The sequence below is a fragment of the Callionymus lyra genome, chromosome 19, assembly GCF_982586985.1.
Source record: "Callionymus lyra chromosome 19, fCalLyr1.hap1.1, whole genome shotgun sequence".
Lineage (NCBI taxonomy): Eukaryota > Metazoa > Chordata > Actinopteri > Syngnathiformes > Callionymidae > Callionymus > Callionymus lyra.
In genome coordinates, this window is record NC_141836.1 from 17491373 (window position 1) to 17509771 (window position 18399).

Here is an 18399-nt window from a genome sequence, read left to right on the forward strand (position 1 = left end):
AAAACTGAAAAGTGGGGCGTGCAATATTATTCGGCCCCCTTGCACTAATACTTTGTAGCGCCACCTTTTGCTGCAATTACAGCTGCAAGTCGCTTGGGGTATGTCTCTATCAGTTTTGCACATCGAGAGACTGGAATTCTTGCCCATTCTTCCTTGCAAAACAGCTCGAGCTCAGTGAGGTTGGATGGAGAGTGTTTGTGAACAGCAGTCTTCAGCTCTTTCCACAGATTCTCGATTGGATTCAGGTCTGGACTTTGACTTGGCCATTCTAACACCTGGATACGTCTATTTGTGAACCATTCCATTGTAGATTTGGCTTTATGTTTTGGATCATTGTCCTGTTGGAAGATAAATCTCCGTCCCAGTCTCAAGTCTTTTGCAGACTCCAACAGGTTTTCTTCCAGAATGGTCCTGTATTTGGCTCCATCCATCTTCCCATCAATTTTAGCCATCTTCCCTGTCCCTGCTGAAGAAAAGCAGGCCCAAACCATGATGCTGCCACCACCATGTTTGACAGTGGGGATGGTGTGTTCAGGGTGATGAGCTGTGTTGCTTTTACGCCAAACATATCGTTTTGCATTGTGGCCAAAAAGTTCGATTTTGGTTTCATCTGACCAGAGCACCTTCTTCCACATGTTTGGTGTGTCTCCGAGGTGGCTTGTGGCAAACTTTAAACGAGACTTTTTATGGATATCTTTGAGAAATGGCTTTCTTCTTGCCACTCTTCCATAAAGGCCAGATTTGTGCAGTGCACGACTGATTGTTGTCCTATGGACAGACTCTCCCACCTCAGCTGTAGTCATCTGCAGTTCATCCAGAGTGATCATGGGCCTCTTGGCTGCATCTCTGATCAGTCTTCTCCTTGTTTGAGATGAAAGTTTGGAGGGACGGCCGGGTCTTGGTAGATTTGCAGTGGTCTGATACTCCTTCCATTTCAATATAATTGCTTGCACAGTGCTCCTTGAGATGTTTAAAGCTTGGGAAATCTTTTTGTATCCAAATCCGGCTTTAAACTTCTCCACAACAGTATCTCGGACCTGCCTGGTGTTTTCCTTTGTCTTCATGGTTCTCTCTGCGCTTTAAACAGAACCCTGAGACTATCAAAGAGCAGGTGCATTTATACGGAGACTTGATTACACACAGGTGCATTCTATTTATCATCATCAGTCATTTAGGACAACATTGGATCATTCAAAGATCCTCACTGAACTTCTGGAGTGAGTTTGCTGCACTGAAAGTAAAGGGGCCGAATAATATTGCACGCCCCACTTTTCAGTTTTTTATTTGTTAAAAAAGTTTAAATTATCCAATAAATTTCGTTCCACTTCACGATTGTGTCCCACTTGTTGTTGATTCATGACAAAAAATTACAATTTTATATCTTTATGTTTGTAGCCTGAAATGTGGCGAAATGTTGAAAGGTTCAAGGGGGCCGAATACTTTCGCAAGGTACTGTATATGCATCATATGAAAATATGAGATTAGATTAGTCGATGTACAAGTGACATCATTTAAATACATTTCTTTATCAAGTTCACTTTGAAATGTAATATTATATACACCGGTGTGTGTGTATATATATATATATATACATATATATATATATATATATATATAAATACAGCATTCAACCTGAATTGCACGGTAGTTGTTTTAACCACACAAAAAAACTCTTAGAAAAACCTTCAGCATTAGTCGATATTATCCATACATTTCAGTCAAATAATGTACCAGAAAAACACATTTTTGGAAAATGGAGGCCAAATAAAGCCCATGTTTAATGATTCCCAAAAGATCTGATCAAAAAATACAATCCTTTCAAACATCTGACATGTATCTAGTTTTCAGCAACCTTACAATAACTCTGTAAGACTCTTTTCAAAAGTCTCAACTATAAAATACTGAGAAATGTTACATCAGGCATATCAAATCAAAGTGTAACAATGGGACAGGATTTACAAAAAAAATTAAGTTAAATAAATTTAAAAACATTTAAGACTTAGATATGGAAACTACAATTAAATTTTAAATAATCACTAACAAAACCAATGTTAATAATCAAAGAGGATTCCAGTCATTCAAACAGCAAGTCATGGCAGAGCAGACACGAGTCAGTCTCTGAACAATTGCATATGAAGTCAGTACGGTTTCTTTTCAATTTGGATGACAGGATCATTTATGCTGTTGAGGTTATCATTTCCTGATAAAATGCTAATATAGAAAGGACAGTGTACACTTTTTAGAACATGTTGTTACAGCCAATGCCAGGTAGGATACTCGGGAAAACTTTTGAAAATGTTGAAAAAGAAAAAAAAATGTAATTACTAGTTTCTACACTGGAGTGCCAAACAAAAGATAACACTGTTTCCCAAACACTGGTCTGTGAGGTGACAAACATTATTGATTGCTGTTGTGTTATACAATCAATAATTAACAGACATGCCAACTTGCTGGTACGTGGGGTAAAGAAAACAATTTTCCGCTCTTCACTTAGTCAAAAGAAATATAATGAGGACCAATTCTACACAAATCTTTAGTGTTTTTATCAAGAATGATAACAGTGAACTTCAGTTTGGTAGGTTTCGTGTCCCGCATCACATTCTGATACAAGACAGAAAAAGAAGAACCATGTTCAGCATAACGCTCTTGTTCGATAGACTACGTTTCCCATGACACACTGCACCCGAAGAGTCTTGGTTTGAGCGTGAACACCCATTGAGACGCTGCGATTCCCAGTCCTGACACTGAAAATGTTCAAGTGTGTTCAAGTGTCACTTCATGGATGCTTATTCAAAATGTAGAGCTGTGTAGAAGATGATCCAGACCACCTGATGGAGACAGAAAATTGGGGACATTATTAAAATGGAAAAGAAAACTCCAAACAATTGTTTATATAAATAAAATGCTTTAAATTATATTTTCTTTGATCAACGCTTTCTAAAAAAGAGCTTTTTTGAGTTGACAGCTTCTTCTTCTACTTCAATTTAACGATGTTGCAACCAGCTGTTTGAACGCTATCGCCGACACCTGCTGGCAGCACGCTTTGCAAGTTTGGAAAAAGAAATAAAGAAAAATATGAGCATCGATATAGTCGCGAGATATTTAAGCTGGTATCAGCACCGAAGATGTGTCATCCTTCTAATGCTGCTGAAAATGCACCTGTAAGTATATGCATATACTGTATATGCATATATATACAACGTAAATTCTGTTTAAAACGTCATTAAGATGGCGGCCGTTTAGGGTGGTTAGTGTCCATCGAACCATACTCAGTTTTGTGGGCGTTTTAGTATGCCAATTTAGTGTGCATGGCGCACTAAATTTTGCATACTAAGAATTGAGACGCACTTACGCACTAAAAATACTAACTTTGAGTACGCTAGTATGCGATTTGAGACACAGCACATCAGATGACTATTAATGCAACGCTAAGGTAGTTTGCTTATCCGACAAGTATATTGTTCCCACCAGAAATAGAGCAAAAGATGTCATGAAGCCTTCCTTGGTGAGCTCCCACGTGCCCCCATACTCTTCCTCGTCAATCTGCTGGAAACTGCTGAAGTAGACGTAGAGGGCGCCGGCGTTGATGATGCAGAATCTGAGCAGGGGGTTCCAAACAAAGATGATCAGTCATGGACAACAGTGACCAGGAAAAGTGACCGTCTATATACTTACATCGCTATTCCAAGAAATCCTTTTAAAGGTGCCACCCCCCATATGACTCCGAGAATTATTGCAATGATTTGACGGAGCCAGTATATAACGTCTAGGAACTCGTCCTGGAAAAAAAGAAGGAATGATAAGGCATGACAATATAGAGTTGAAGTAGAGGAAATAGAACAGGTAAAATAAAAATCACTGAATATAATAACAAACTTTGAAGGTTAAAGGTTTGTCTGATTCATCCTTTTTTTTTTTCTTAGTTATTCGCTTGGTTTACGAGCAGAAAAATATCCATGAATTAAATCATTACAATATCTTTTCTCGATTTTGTTATACTACATGCACAAATAAAAGAAAGTCAATTCATTAGGATGGGATTTAAAGGAAAATATGAGATTTACAAATATTTTAGACTGGATGTTTTGGCTTTTTTTTCAAATACCAGCCTGATTTAGACAGAATATCTTCACTAACAGAACAGATCGTAAGAACAGATGCACGAGGCGACTCATTGAGGCTCGCGGCAAGTAAATATATGCAACGTGGGGCTCGTGCACTGACCTTCTCCTCCCAAACGGCGCTGCTGTTGAAGGCTTTGCTCCATGTGGACAGTTTAACTCCACCGTTCAGCTGAGCACCTTCCTCTTTCCTCTTGGAATTGTTCTTCATTATTTGCTGTTACCTTCCACTCCGACGCCTGAGAAGTGAGAACGTGTGGGTCCTGAAGCAACGGCGTGTTTGTGGGAGTTTACCGAAGCGACGACAGATCTAAATATCTGGACTTTTATTCGACTAATAGTTGAAGACTGCGCTGATCTGTCAGATTCCAGTAGCTAGCCCGAATGGTCTCACTGCGCAGGCGCAATGCGGTTTGACCTGACGGGGACAGCCAATCAGGAAGTGCGACGTCTATTAGTCTCCTTTACTAATCTCCCAGAAATCTACAGCGCCTCCCAGCGGTCAGTGAAGGGATACACGAAAAGAGGGGAAAGTAATCTACATACAACGATATTTCAATCAGAATCTGAATCTAAAACGTGTATTGCAAGTGTTGTACACACAACCTAGAATTGTGTTGTGGTGTCAGTACAAAATAGAACAATGAAATAAGTTAAACAAACACATTTCTAGTATTACTGGTGCAATTATTCGTAGAAAAATCATTTGAAATGTGCATCAAGGGAGTCATTTTATAACAAATAATTGCTAAATACATTTAACCCACTATAACCTAATAACAAAGCATGGTTATAAATGTTTGTTGGAACAGGTCTTGAGCTCGATAGAACAATCTAAATTGTTTATTTTCTGTTTTTCTTTTTTAATTTGGTAATTTAAAAAAAATCTACGCAATTATTGTTTATAATACAATGTATGTTTTCTAAAAAATAAAACCTTTTTAATTTATAAGCAATCACTCATGCTTAATTCCAATTTGCCAAGATCACTTTTCTCATGTAATAAAAGAAAATAAAATATAATCCAGAAAAGTGGGAAAAAAAAAGACTAAAAAAAGACAATTTAAATTAACAAGAATAAAAAGACTCTTTTTGTTTCCTCTAGAGATCAACTTCGCGAAATTAGGTATACACTAGGTATACAGGTAAGAGGTGAAAAAACGGAACATCGCCAACTCTACGAGGAAAAGGGTCAAATGAATAATAATAATAATAAAGATATACAGTCTGAAAGTTTGAAAACCTACCAGGTTAGGTAATGAAAATAAATATACTACAATAAAACTTTGCCATATGATCAGATCATAAGCTGCCAATAGTTTGCACAATGCCCAGGACTCAAATAAATCCACAGGGAGGAAATAGAAGGACCAGGTAAAGAGATGCAGTGATTTTTTATTTACTTCGCGCAGGATTCGAACCAAGACGCTCAGAGATGATCTGAGATGAAAGTTGACCAACAAACAACCACGAGCTCCACTCCTGTCCCTTTAAGACCTGGTCACCTGTGAGGGGGGACAGGTGTGCACGTCGTGGAACCCCACAATGGTCCTCCACATCGTGACCCCTGCTACTGGTCGTGGGGTCAGAACAGCCGGTCCGGATGCCCACCTCCCCTCCTCTCCCGGCGCCGCTGAGCTCGAGCCCTCACGCCAACTCCACCGTCAGTGACGTCAGCGTCACGTGACCAGCTCTCCTCTCTGTACGTCGTCGTATTTTTTCCTCCCTACTGCTGTTGGCTTTAACCACCAGACACACTCCACATAAACACGCCGGAGAGACCGCGGAATCGGTCCGGTTCCGGTGGCCCGTTCAGGACGGGAAGAGGGGACTCGAACCCAAAAGAAGTTGACATCAGTTCTTGGGAGCTCGTGCCTCAGTAACTTTTTTGTGTGTGCTTCAAACCGATCCCCGGCGCGAGAAGTGTCCCGACAGAGCAGGTGAGTGTAGTTTCGCCGAGACGTTCATCTCAAACATTTGTCAAAAGTTGGAGGTGGTTCGTGGATCCTCACCTTCTCGCCGGGCTCGGTTCTGCCCAGCTGCATGTCGCCCGCTTAAAATGGCGACAGCCGACAGGGGGGAGGAGGAGGAGGAGTGTGGAGCCGTGGAGGTGCTGGGGGGGAGTCTTCATCTGCTCCAGTCTGATGGTTTAATCATATGTATCGTGGACGAGCCCACTAAAGTTGAGGGGATCTCTTCCCCCGGAGTTACAGCGGAAGATGAACATCATTTTAGCAGATCTTTGACGCGGCTGCGCAGTGAGGCTCCAGCGCATCCTGTTTGTGATCAGCTGGCGTGAAGAATATTGTTGGACTCGTCGTTTCAGTCCACACATGTTTTGTTGCATAAATACAAATTGTAAATCTTGAAAAGAGAATTTTTAGCAAGTTATAACGGTCAGTAGAATGGAATCGAAAGTGCTTTTTACATATTATTTTTTTTCTCTCCTCTTTCCTCCTGAGAAAAAGCAACACAATGCTGTGCTGGTGAAATAATGACAAAACATATTTGGTTACCAACAATATAGTTAAGTTGGAACTGGAAGAGCCATACATTATAAGTCAAAGCCAACATAAGAGAAAACATTAAGAAGCAAGAGTGTGTACTTTGACTGATAGTTAAAAATTGTGGTTGTAGATGTTGGTTTTATCCTCAGGCTGTTGTGAGATAAATCTCTTGTTTCCAAACTGTTGACAATTGGAAGCTTTTGAAACATTGTTCATCTCATTCTTTTTAACGTCTTTATATATTTCTTTTTTTTCTTTTTTCCTTTTTATACATATGTTTCAGTTTATATTTAGACTGTACATAGACTTGCATGCCTCTTATGTTTCTATCTTGTAACATATTCTGGAGCTGCTGAACCGTGAATTTCTCTGTGAGATGAATAAAGTATCTATCTATCTATCTATCTATCTATTTATCTTACATTTATCAGACCTAACAACATAATGATCACTAGGTAAAGACTAGAGACAAGTGTTGGTAAGGTTTGTTTTATCACACAATTTTCCTTTATTTTATTCTGTTACATGGAATTGTTTAAAATTAAATAGTGTGTGCATTTTACAAACCAAATAACTTAACATAATAAATAGATTGTTCAATTTAAATTAGATATCAGTTATGAATCATGATTTGGTTATTGAGGTTTCGTGAAGCTTGTGATTTTTAAATAATCTTTCTGTGTAACAAACTGGCTATAAAAGTGTGGTCTTTGTCACCTTATTGACGGACAGTTTGACTAAATCTGTGTGTACACTTGCCCTACCCTGGTTGGGAGTCTCTTCAGTGTCGCCTGACCCTTCACTTGTTCCGAGTCCTGGATTAAACCAAGGCTTTGCCAGGCGTCTAATTTGTGTCTGATGTCAAACCGAGTTCCTCACAGACAAACATCTTAATCCAGCCCTCCTCTTGACCTAAGGTTCAAGTAATGCTGAACGGCACTACGGCAAATCTTTAATCTTTGTATTGTTAGCCATGTTACTCTTGTGTCAACATCTGATTGATCTCTCAATAAGATTAACTTTTGTTCTCCCAAACAATTGATTTCAAGTGTATTTTGCTTTAAAAATCAAGCCATTTTAGCCATCTTAAGTTGCCTTGTCTGGCATTTTTGTCTATTTGTGGAGCCACCATATCATGTGATAAGTGTATTTTAGTGTGTATTCTTATGCCACTGTTTGACTTTGTGATCTTAAGTTATTTCACTTTTCTTTCTAGTGAAACACACCTTTTATTGTATTTGAAAATAGTGGAGGTTGAATATGTATCTGCTCTTTTTCATAATGAGTTAACAATTTGACACATATCCGCTAAAGCAATTTAAAAAAAGATTTTAATTGAGTTTTGTTAAGGAAGAACTAAAAGCTCGTACACCAACAACAACACAGAGAGCGTCTTGTCACACAACAATCATTGGATTATCGAGAACTCCCTCTTGTCTATAGTGACCTGCAACACTTGATCCATCTCTTCGATAGATCGTATTTGGCGAGAGTCGGTTTATCTGTTCGGGTCAGCAGCGACTCTGCTTTGCTTGGCTGGTTAACAGCTTGTGATGTCAGCCATTTTAGGTAGGACAGCGCAGAGCCTGGTGCTCCGCCATTTTTTCCTTGCGCTCTCTCTCCCTCTCCCTTTCTCGGTCTTTCTTCCCCGAGCAGGAGACTTTTAATGAGTGTCCTGGCGATGGCCGCAGAAAAACCTGCCGCTACCTGACTCCGAAGTAGCCCGAACGGGATTGTGAAACAGACGGACAAACGTGTAGGTCTGATGATGGTTTATAGTAAACATATTGAGCAGTTTTAGTCCATCAAAAATACCTTTAGATGGAAAACTCATTTATGGCTTAAGAGATGGAAAGAAAACAAGCCAATGTATCTGCTTGTAATAGACATTTAGATATAACTTAATCGATTTTTTTTTTTTTGGTAAGGAGGAGAATCAAAACTTGTTATTACAAAATACACAGCAAGATAGGTGTGGCTAAGTTACTCTGGTTAACCCGGATTTAACTAGTTGTTAAAAAACCATTGACTCAAATCTCCAATGATATAATTGTTTTGAAGTGTATTATAGGACAGTGTCAGACCAAACAAAAGCCTTGTGAAAAGAGGCCTAAAGAAAGTAGTGGCAGAGGGACGACGCTCTGTCTTGCTTTCATACAGCAACCGCACATAGCGTCCGCAGGGCAGGGAAGGAGCTTCTTCAAATCCAACTCACATGGGTAAAAGTGAAACAAACAAGTCCCATCAGAGTCCAGCACCTGATGGCATAGCGGCTCCATCTCTGAGTAACATGTGCAATCGAGAATTTCGTCGGTGGGAGGGAAAAATGTGGTGGTTGCCATGGAGACAGTAACACACCAGTGGTGCTGCCGACCTGTCTCCCTGGGCCAAACTTGCTGAGAGAGGGAGGAGAAGTCGGAACAGAGGGAGGAAGGAGGGAGTGGAATCGAAGGGACGGTTAGGAAGGGAGGAAGGGAGGAGGGGGGGAGATCACGGGCGAAGAGGGAGTGTTGAAATGGAGCAAACAAGGAATGAGTGTCCTGCGACGAACACGCATGCCGTCCTGTAACCGAGAAGCAGTTACAACACCTGTATAAACCATTTAGCAAAGTGATCGTAGCGTAGTTCCATGGTCGGTGTGTTGGATTTCCTCGCGCTATAATTGGCCTTTCGCTCAGACGACAGAGGAGGCCCGACGGCAGACCGGCCTGCCGATGAAAGGAGGTCACGCTGAGCTGAGCGATTGACCAAGTGTGGTTAAAGTAGCTAATGAATCAGGAGCACACAAGTGTTGTCTCTCGGTGTCACTAGATCTCTTACGCTTAAACTCTTTCGAAAAAAAGCCCCCCCCCCCCAACCCCGAAATTGTGGGTAAACAAGCCTCATTCGTGCAGGCGCTCACGCACGCATGCACGGGCAGGCAGGCATCCACCCCCGCACGACACACAGAGACCCCCCATCAATCCCACCTCCCTCTTGCCGCTCCCGAATCTCACAGGAAACCAACACATGCAAATGCCGACGCATTTAGCAGACTTGGACCCGGCGACTGTCTTATGAGGCATTGGCGAGCAACTAAAGAAAAAAAAAAGAAATCTTGAAACCCAGACAGGAGTTGTTGTTGGACAAGATCCAATCAGACAACAACTAAATCGTTGACCAATCTCGTCGCTCGCCTGAAGTATTTTTCCTTGAAACATGCCTCTCGAAGTCATGACTATAATATGCTTGACTTTTTTTTTTACATGATTTGTTATCTTCCTGTTTTTTCGCTCATCAGCCTTTTGTGACACGTCTCAGACCGATCCATGGTTGGATGGATGGATGGATGGAGGAAGTGCGTTTGAAGCGTGGAAAACGGGGGATGGTGGGGGGTGACTGGGGGGGACGAAAATTCCTCACTGAAACACCTCAGTGCTTCCTGCACAACAGTTGACACCCCTCCCTCGCCTCCTCACCCCTGAACCGGCTCCCCCATCCCCCACCATCGTCTCCTATTCGCTCTCGCCTGCCCGGCCATCGTGACCAAGTAATGGACGGCTTGAGACTGCCCACCCACAGGCCTTCAAGTCGGTCATGTGATCCGTGTGCCTTGGCAAAGCGATGCCCCCTGATGTAGAAGTGAAAGGAAAGGGGAGCAGGAGGGGCGCACAACTGTCCTAGCCAAGGGCAGCAACCCTCTCCAGGGGGCTCCGAGCGGGTACAAGGGGCATCGCTTTCCCCCCCTTTAGAAACAAAGTTGCCTCTTAACCCTTCTCACACCGACCCCCCCTCTTAAAAGAATTGCCAATAATGTCACCATGATGAGCTTCAGTCGAGGACACATAAACCTGCTACAAAAGAAGCAGTTGGCTGAGCTAAAGCGTTACCTGATCAACCATTGATCTCAATTTTAAGAGAAATAAACAAGAAGTAAAATTGGATTTTATTGTAGAAATTGTATCAGATGGTTTGTCTGCATGCAAGTGTGTTGTTTCCCTGAAGCATCTTTCAAGAAATGAATCATCGTCTCTGTCGGCGCGTCGAAAATATGCTGCTCAAAATTTAGACTCTCTGCGTCGACGGTGCTTCATCGGGTTCGGTACCGACGGTCAGATCATCCGCCGTGGTCTATCCTGGAACTTCCATTTAATTGCAAATCTACCTGCGAATTTTTTTTAATTTTTTTTTTTTCAAGGTGGACTTTTGTGATGGTCGGCTAGGTGTGGCGTGAAACTACAGCGGCTCTGGATTGTTGAAGAAGTGCTCGCTCTGTGGGGGTGTGTCTGAATGAGGGGAAGTGAGACAGAGGAGAGTGGGGGAGGGGAAAGAAAGGGGGCTGGACAGAAGCTCTCCCTAAAAACCCAGTGAGAAAACAGGCTGGAATAGTTTGCATGTCCACAGACATGAGAGAAGCATGAGTTTGGTGGAGTGAGGATTTACAGGATCAGGGGTCTCAAGGTATTTAAGCCATAGTTGCCAATTAATGAAGTCTTGCATTCATATCTTTATTCGGCACAAGCATCTTCTCTAAAATTGACCAGACGTGACATACTGTTTTGCAAATAATTTTCATTTTATCTGTCATTTCCAGGTCATTAAAGGACGTATCAAAAAGTTAACAACGATGGACAGGTCCTTCCCCCGAACCTTTTACAGACCAGAGCTGTAGTGAACCCGAGGCAACTGTTAAGAATACCATTTGACCACCCCCCTACCTTCACCATGGCTAGCAAAAGAAAGATGACCACGCCATGCATGATCCCCAGCAAGCGTGTTCGCGTACTGGAGGACCCAGAGCAGGAGTCCTATCACCGTCAGAAAAACCTATCTGCAGGAGGCAGACTCAGCCCCCTGGACCTGGGAGAGCCACAGAGGAAGAGGACTTTGGAAGATGTCGGCGAAGTTGTCGGCACTTACACGTGCAAACCGTGCAACTTTAAAACTCAAGACCTTAATTTATTCCTGGATCACGTATACAGCGGACACCCAGAATTCCGCTCAAACCCTCGCTTCCTCTGTCTGACCTGTGAGTTCTCAGCACTTAAATTTGAGGGCCTGGCCCTGCATAACGCCAGAGTTCACCCCACGGTGTTAAACACCACTCTGCATCTGCGGAAGAAGGAGAGGGGCGTCGTGGTGGAGCAGAGTCTGGTCGCGGGTCTTGATCCCGGCAAGGATAACGAGATTTCCATCACAAAAACTCCAATTATGAGGATGTTGAAATGCAAATCGGAACCCAAAAGGATCGTGGTATCTCACTCTTCTTCCGACGATGCATCTCTGGACACGAATCCTGCATCTGCTCCCAAAGAGTCGGCAGCAGCCGCTCACGTGACGACGGTTATCTCCAACGGGACCACCAAGGTCTCTCTGCCCTCTGCGATCCAGATTGTCAACGGCTCTGGTGCACTACCCTTACTCAAGACCCCCATTTCACAGGTAGGGTTTTGTAGAGTTGGTTGATGGATGACTTTCTTGAATGTTGTGGAGTTAACTGAACACACTTTCTCTTTTCAAACAAAGGTGGTCTCAGTGGTTCAGAACAGAAACCACCACCAGTCATCTCCCAATACTACATCAACAAATGGTGTCTCCTCATCAAACAAAAACCTTCCCAAGGTAATGTTGCAAATCCAATATGCATAGATACTTGGTTCTGATTTTTAATTGCTTATTCTGTTTTATTTTTATTCTTTTATTCTATACTGCCAAACTAAATCCTATGTTTTGTTTACAACACTTCATGCAAACAAAAAGGTTTCGGATCCTGAGTTATCAATGGTCTAAAAGCTTATCAAATCAAATCAAATCGAACTTTGACAGGCATTTGTAGCCTGTGTTATCCATAAAATTGATGATTTGTCATCAAATGAGGTAAATAACCATACCAAGTCGAGAACGTTTTTAAACGGTGTTTGACTCTTGATTAACAACTCAAAGTTTACTACTACATGGTTGTAGGATAAACGGTTTGTACAGTATATTAAAATAATTTGGACTTTGTAAGCATGCACTATTACACCTTAGGGTTTGATAAGAAAAATGGCTGACAGAGGGGGATCCTTAACCAGCTTATTTAATGACTAATATCTGTGTAAACTAGTCTTAAATTAAACTGTCTTCCTTGTTGAATTTTGCTGTTGAACAAATTTATATAAGTGAGTAAATCAGCCTGGAAGTGTTTTTTTTTGTTTTACTTTTGTTGGTGTGGGTCAGACACCACATGACAGCATCAAATCATGTATTTTAGATTACATTTTTTATTTTTATTTTGTCCAACTATTATAACAACTTAAATGCTGAATGCAGGTCATGCAAATGTTTCTTATTAAAGGTATGTTGCAAAGTTGCAACTATGCCAACTTACAAACCCATTTTCTTCTGAAGATGGTGTCAACTTCATATCTTATGAATAGCAATAATGTTATTATTATTACAATTTGTTAATATACACAAAGAAATGTTAATCAAAAATGTGCAGTTGGAGAGAAACCAACATACATGTTAACTCTATACAAATTCCTAAAAACTTGCCTCAATAATAATAATAATAATAAAAATAATAACGCAATAATAAAATCTATTAAATCCATCTTCAATTGTTGCCCTGCTCTTGCCTTCCAGGTGATGATACCTCTGAGCAGCATCCCCACCTATAACGCCGCCATGGACTCTTCGTCCTTCTTGAAGACTTCCTTCAGCAAGTTCCCATATCCCACGAAGGCGGAGCTTTGCTATCTGACGGTCGTCACAAAATTCCCAGAGGAGCAAATCAAGATCTGGTTTACGGCCCAGAGACTCAAGCAGGGCATCAGCTGGTCCCCGGAAGAGATCGAGGAGGCGCGGAGGAAGATGTTTAACACCATCATCCAGACCGCCCCCAACAGCAACCACAGTCACAACAGTCAACACACCATCACAGTTCTTCCAGCCTCACTGGGAGTCAATGGAATCCCTCAAATCCTGCAGGGATCTCTGCAAGGAGGAGTTATTGTCACTCAGCCAGTTGTGGCAAATGGTATCCAGGTGAACAGCGCTCCTGTAGCACTAGCTGTCACACCAAAGCCACAAGCGGCAGCCCGTCCTACGATGCAGGCCCGGCCTGCCGCTGCCATGGTGGCGGACAAAGGTGCCAGCACGGTGGTGGGAACTGTAGGCAGCATCACTGGGAGCATAATAAGCAGCAGCAAAAGTGTAGGAGGGGGCACCGGCAGCGCCGGCAATCCTAACCGAGCAAGCGGCGGCAACAGCAAGACAAGTGGGATCAATGGGAAATCAAACTCCCCACATATCAGCAAACCTGCTAAAGTCACAGTGGATGAGACCAAAAAGATGACGGACATAAAATCTGTAAACAGTAAGAGTAAAACAACGAAAGAACAAACTAGCAACGAACCGAACAAAGTACAAAACGCTAGTAACAGCAAAACTGAGGCAACCGTTGCAAAGGATGGGGAGCCCACGAGAGACTCTCTGAACATTAAATATGAGAATGCATCATCTCCGGCATCCAAATCCTCCTCCTCCTCACCTGCAACATCCACTCTCTGTGAGACCATTTTTTCCAGAGGAAAGAAGTCTCAGGTGCAGCTCGGCACTCTTAAAGGAAGTTTTGAGAAGTGTCAGTTCCCCGACCAGGAGGAGGTAGACCGCATCATCAGCTTGACCGGACTGACCGTACGAGAAGTACGCAAGTGGTTCAGTGACCGGCGATACCACTATCGAAACCTCAAAAACAAATCCAGCACCGGAGGAGGGAGCAAGTCCGGGGCAGAGGGGCGTGCAGGAACACCGGGTAGCTGCGCCGATGGCAGCGACAGTCCGATGGATCTGTCCGAAGGCAGCAATTCTGGTGCAAAAACGCCTCAGAGAAGTTCAGCGCCACAAAGTCCAGCGGCCACACAGACACCCACATCTCCCGCAACTCCGTCCAGACGACATCCAAGAGCAGAGTCTCCGGATTTCACAGCGATACGCTACAAGGAGAGGGAACATCAGCAGGTACTTGTCTTGTAGCAAATTAATATTTTTGTATAATACAAACATTAGATAGTTGTCAGGTTTGAAGCCACTTTAATGACCATAGACAATTTTTTCTATTTTGGGCAAACAAGGGTGTTGACAGAATGATGACAAAGTTGAAGTGCAAAGTTCAAAACCAACATAGGAAAAGAATTTGTATATATATTATAGTTTGTTTGCACCAATAGCCTATACAGTTAAAAGCTCAACAACAATTATCCCTTGTGTTATATCTGGGTCAAGGAGACCCTGAGGCCCAAAACCAAATGTGTTTGTCGTATTCTTTGTGTTGTCGCTAAGTCAAGGTGAACAACCTCCCTGGTAAATACATATGCCGTGGCGATACCTTCATATTCTGGCCTCCGGGTCACCTTGACCCAGAGATAACACAAGGGTTAAGACAGGCCACCAAGTAGAAAACAGAATAATACTTCAAAAAATGCTGAAGTACAGAGAATATTCCATTGATTTAAGATGTTAAATATCTGTCAATTAAATGCAAAGAAGCTGATCGATGTTGCTTGGATCCTGTTATATAAATTCATGTAATACATGTCACTACAGTATGACTCTGGTACTGACGGTTCATCCTCTCATTCCTCCAGATAATAGCACTGGAGACGAGCTTCGCTTTAGGCCCAGAGCCGTCCGATGAAGAAGTGGAGAGATTGCGCGTCGAGACCAAGATGACCCGGAGGAACATCCACGGTTGGTTCGCCGACAAGAAGAAGAAGCTGGCGGCGGAGAAAAAAAGAGAGGAGCTGGAGCAGGAGTTGAGGGACGAAGAGACGGACAATGACGCCGAGGACCCCAATAAAGACGATACTCTGGAAAGTCTTAAAGTCAATCCGATTAAAATTAACCTGAAGATGCTGAAGGTGACTGAGACGCAGGGGAAACCTGCGGGGGAAAGCTTAGAAGTTTCAACCACACCAGGTCAACCTACTGTTCCCTCCAAAGCACCATCCACGGTCACAGAGAGACCGTCACAGTCCCCGAAACTGACCACCGGCCGAGGCAAGAAAACAGTGGAACAACTGCACACACTGAAACTCGTGTTCGCGAGGACGCAGTGGCCCAGCGCGACCCAGTATGAAGAGATGCTCTCAGCCACCGGACTGCCCAGAGCGGATGTGGTGCGTTGGTTCGGTGACTCGCGCTACATGCAGAAGAACGGGAACCTGAAGTGGCTGGAGACCTATCAGAACCTGGCGCTGGACGAGGACCGGAGAATGGAGAGCTCACAGTCTGCGGAGGTCGACGTCAAAGAAAACTCCCAGGTAACATTGATATTGCTATTTCCATAATTGGTTCAGAAGTTATTCAGAAGACTTTATCAGCATGTTCACCGACTCTGCAGGGTCTAAAGTGCTTGTTTCTTCTTGTCACAACTGATTCCTTGTGAGGCGCTTTGTTGTTTGAGCACTTTTATAAAGGAGACAACTCCTCTTTGTTTCCGTACTCCGACAAAATGATTCAACCTCACCCGCTGTCATGTGATGACGGGTGTTAGTTATTAATCCCTTGTAGTATTACTTCACAATAATGCAAGATATCTATATATATATATATATATATATATATATATATATATATATATATTAGCATACAACTACTGTAAAATCATAGAAATGATGGAGGATGTAGTGATTTATCGCCATTATTATTTTCAAACGTCATCATTGTCTTCCTCGACCATAGGAGCCGACTGAGGTTGCAGTCTGTGGTTCGACTAAAGAACTGGTGCAGGACTGGTTGTCCAGCAAGATGTCCAAAACAGAAACCTCTGCGACAGAACCGGCAGCGAGCAAAACGGCGGAACCACAAACCCAGACGGCAAAGTCAAGTGCAGAAGAGGAGATCAAGCCGGAGGAGTCTGCATGTGATGTCACAGGAGCTGAGAAGATGGAGTCTGGAGCTCCCTGAAAGGTACCAACACTGTTGACTGCTGTGTTGACATCTGGGACGACTTTTAAGCTCTGACTGATTTTGTTTGAACATTGTTGGTTCTAAGAGCTTTTCGTTTTTAAAGGCCATCAGTAAATATGTTCTATTGTAATACTTTAGATCTATATTACGATAACTTAAATTGATAGTAATATGATAGTTCATTTTCTGTCTGAACCCGTGTAAATATTACAAAATAAAGATTTCGTTTGTTGATTCACAAATATTTTAACTTGAGAATGTTCACATTTAATTAGTAGTTTAGAACCGACATAAAATAATTATTTTTCATATTTTAATTTGAAAAACGAACTTACCATGTTGACGAGTTCGACCGGTCTTTAATGCATCTTTAAATGTTATTTTTTATTAATTATCGAAATAATAGTAAATCCAGGACAGGTGATGCTACTTCTTCTTCATGGATGTTTTATTGACGCGAGTCTCGGTTATGGCTCGTTACTGCCACTAAGGTTGCAAAGGGAACTACAACTATCATTTATTCACAGTGTAATAAAATGCTGATCTTACACTAACAGTATAATACTGCATATTAGGAAATGAGTGGCTTGGAAATACTATATTTGTGACGTACAAAAATACACATTATAATTATTATTATTATAATTATTATATACGATTCAGGACCAGAGGAGAGAAATCCTTCTAGACTGTTGCTAAGCTTTGGAACGATCTTCCTCTCTCTGTGTTTGATGGATCTACCGACTCCTTTGACATTTTTATTTGTGCAGACTTTTCCTTGATTTTCAGGAACTGCTGTGTTATTCTCGGTGTTATCTTGACCTTTTAAAGTATATATTTTATTGAGTATTATTTTGATTGTTTAAGCGCTTTGTGACACCTGGTAATGGAAAAGCACTCTATAAATATAAATGACTTACTTATAAACAGATTTGAGGTGTTAAATGTCCAATAAAAGTATCAAGTTTGATTTCCTTTTTTTTTTTTTTACATTTCTTTTCTTCGTCCACAGGCTAGTCTGGAGGTCTTCGTAACCGCTGGTCTTTTGTTTTCCATAGCCTGTGGAGAAGACGACAGCTTTTCTGGTAACACAATCACTGGATGCAAATGAGCCTTCAAAGCTGTTGTTGAAGAAGAAGAAACCCCTCCATACCCCCCCCCCTTCTTGTGACTTTGCCGTCATGTGACACTTGAGCAGATGACCTCCCCCGCTCAGATTACCTCCTCCTGAAGGCTTGCACTTCGTCAATAACGTCTGGTCATCGCTTTCCAGCAGGGCTGACGCCACAGCGGCTCAGATGCTTCACGGATCCCCGGAGAAGAAAACAAAACTGCTATGGCCTTACAAATCAAAACTCCAGATTCCTCCATCATGCACTCACACTTTCATGCTCGCAGATCCTCGATGAACATTTCCCCTTTGCTGCTACTAGATTTTTTTTTTTTTAGACGCCATTTCTACTGGTTTTGTATTTCTTCTTATTGCTGTATAGTTTGTCAGGGAAGATAAAATACAGAACCATGTTTGTGTCGTTGTAGCAACAAGAGCTCTGTTTTTCCGTTGTTTATAGACAAAAAAAAAAAAAGGAGCTTTGATCCAAGTTGCAGACTTGATGTATCATTTTTACTGATGAGATTTGCTGAATAAAAGAATGTAATTACTGTATATTGGCACGTTCTTGTCTCGATCTTAATTGTGAAGCGTGTGACATCAAATGATAGATTTATTTTTGTTATTACCTTGTAACCATAACAAATGTTCCATTAGAAAAACTAGATCTAACGCAGAGATACCTCTGATGGATGCACATGTTTGAAGTGATTAAAGGATTTCAAAA

General features: G+C 42.0%; 2 protein-coding genes across 4 annotated transcripts; one reads left to right on the plus strand and one right to left on the minus strand.

The window, feature by feature from the left end:
* Positions 1-1749: 1749 nt before the first annotated feature.
* On the minus strand, positions 1750-6354 carry rab5if (RAB5 interacting factor). 2 transcript variants are annotated; one of them, XM_087780682.1, is made up of 5 exons: positions 6134-6354; positions 4225-4360; positions 3676-3779; positions 3469-3598; positions 1750-2828 (listed from the first exon to the last, which is right to left on the minus strand). In XM_087780682.1, the coding sequence occupies exons 2-5, from the start codon at positions 4330-4332 to the stop codon at positions 2787-2789; spliced, it is 384 nt and encodes a 127-aa protein (XP_087636808.1). In that variant the 5' UTR covers positions 4333-4360; positions 6134-6354; the 3' UTR covers positions 1750-2786. The 2 variants fall into 2 exon arrangements, with proteins under 2 accessions (XP_087636808.1, XP_087636807.1); XM_087780681.1 differs by lacking the exon at positions 6134-6354 and having other exon boundaries at positions 4225-4495.
* zhx3b (zinc fingers and homeoboxes 3b) lies at positions 4856-18227 on the plus strand. 2 transcript variants are annotated; one of them, XM_087780667.1, is made up of 7 exons: positions 4856-6061; positions 11202-12049; positions 12134-12229; positions 13235-14611; positions 15238-15912; positions 16334-16561; positions 17574-18227. In XM_087780667.1, the coding sequence occupies exons 2-6, from the start codon at positions 11333-11335 to the stop codon at positions 16556-16558; spliced, it is 3090 nt and encodes a 1029-aa protein (XP_087636793.1). In that variant the 5' UTR covers positions 4856-6061; positions 11202-11332; the 3' UTR covers positions 16559-16561; positions 17574-18227. The 2 variants fall into 2 exon arrangements, with proteins under 2 accessions (XP_087636793.1, XP_087636794.1); XM_087780668.1 differs by lacking the exon at positions 4856-6061 and adding an exon at positions 10839-11068.
* The last annotated feature ends 172 nt before the right edge of the window (positions 18228-18399 follow it).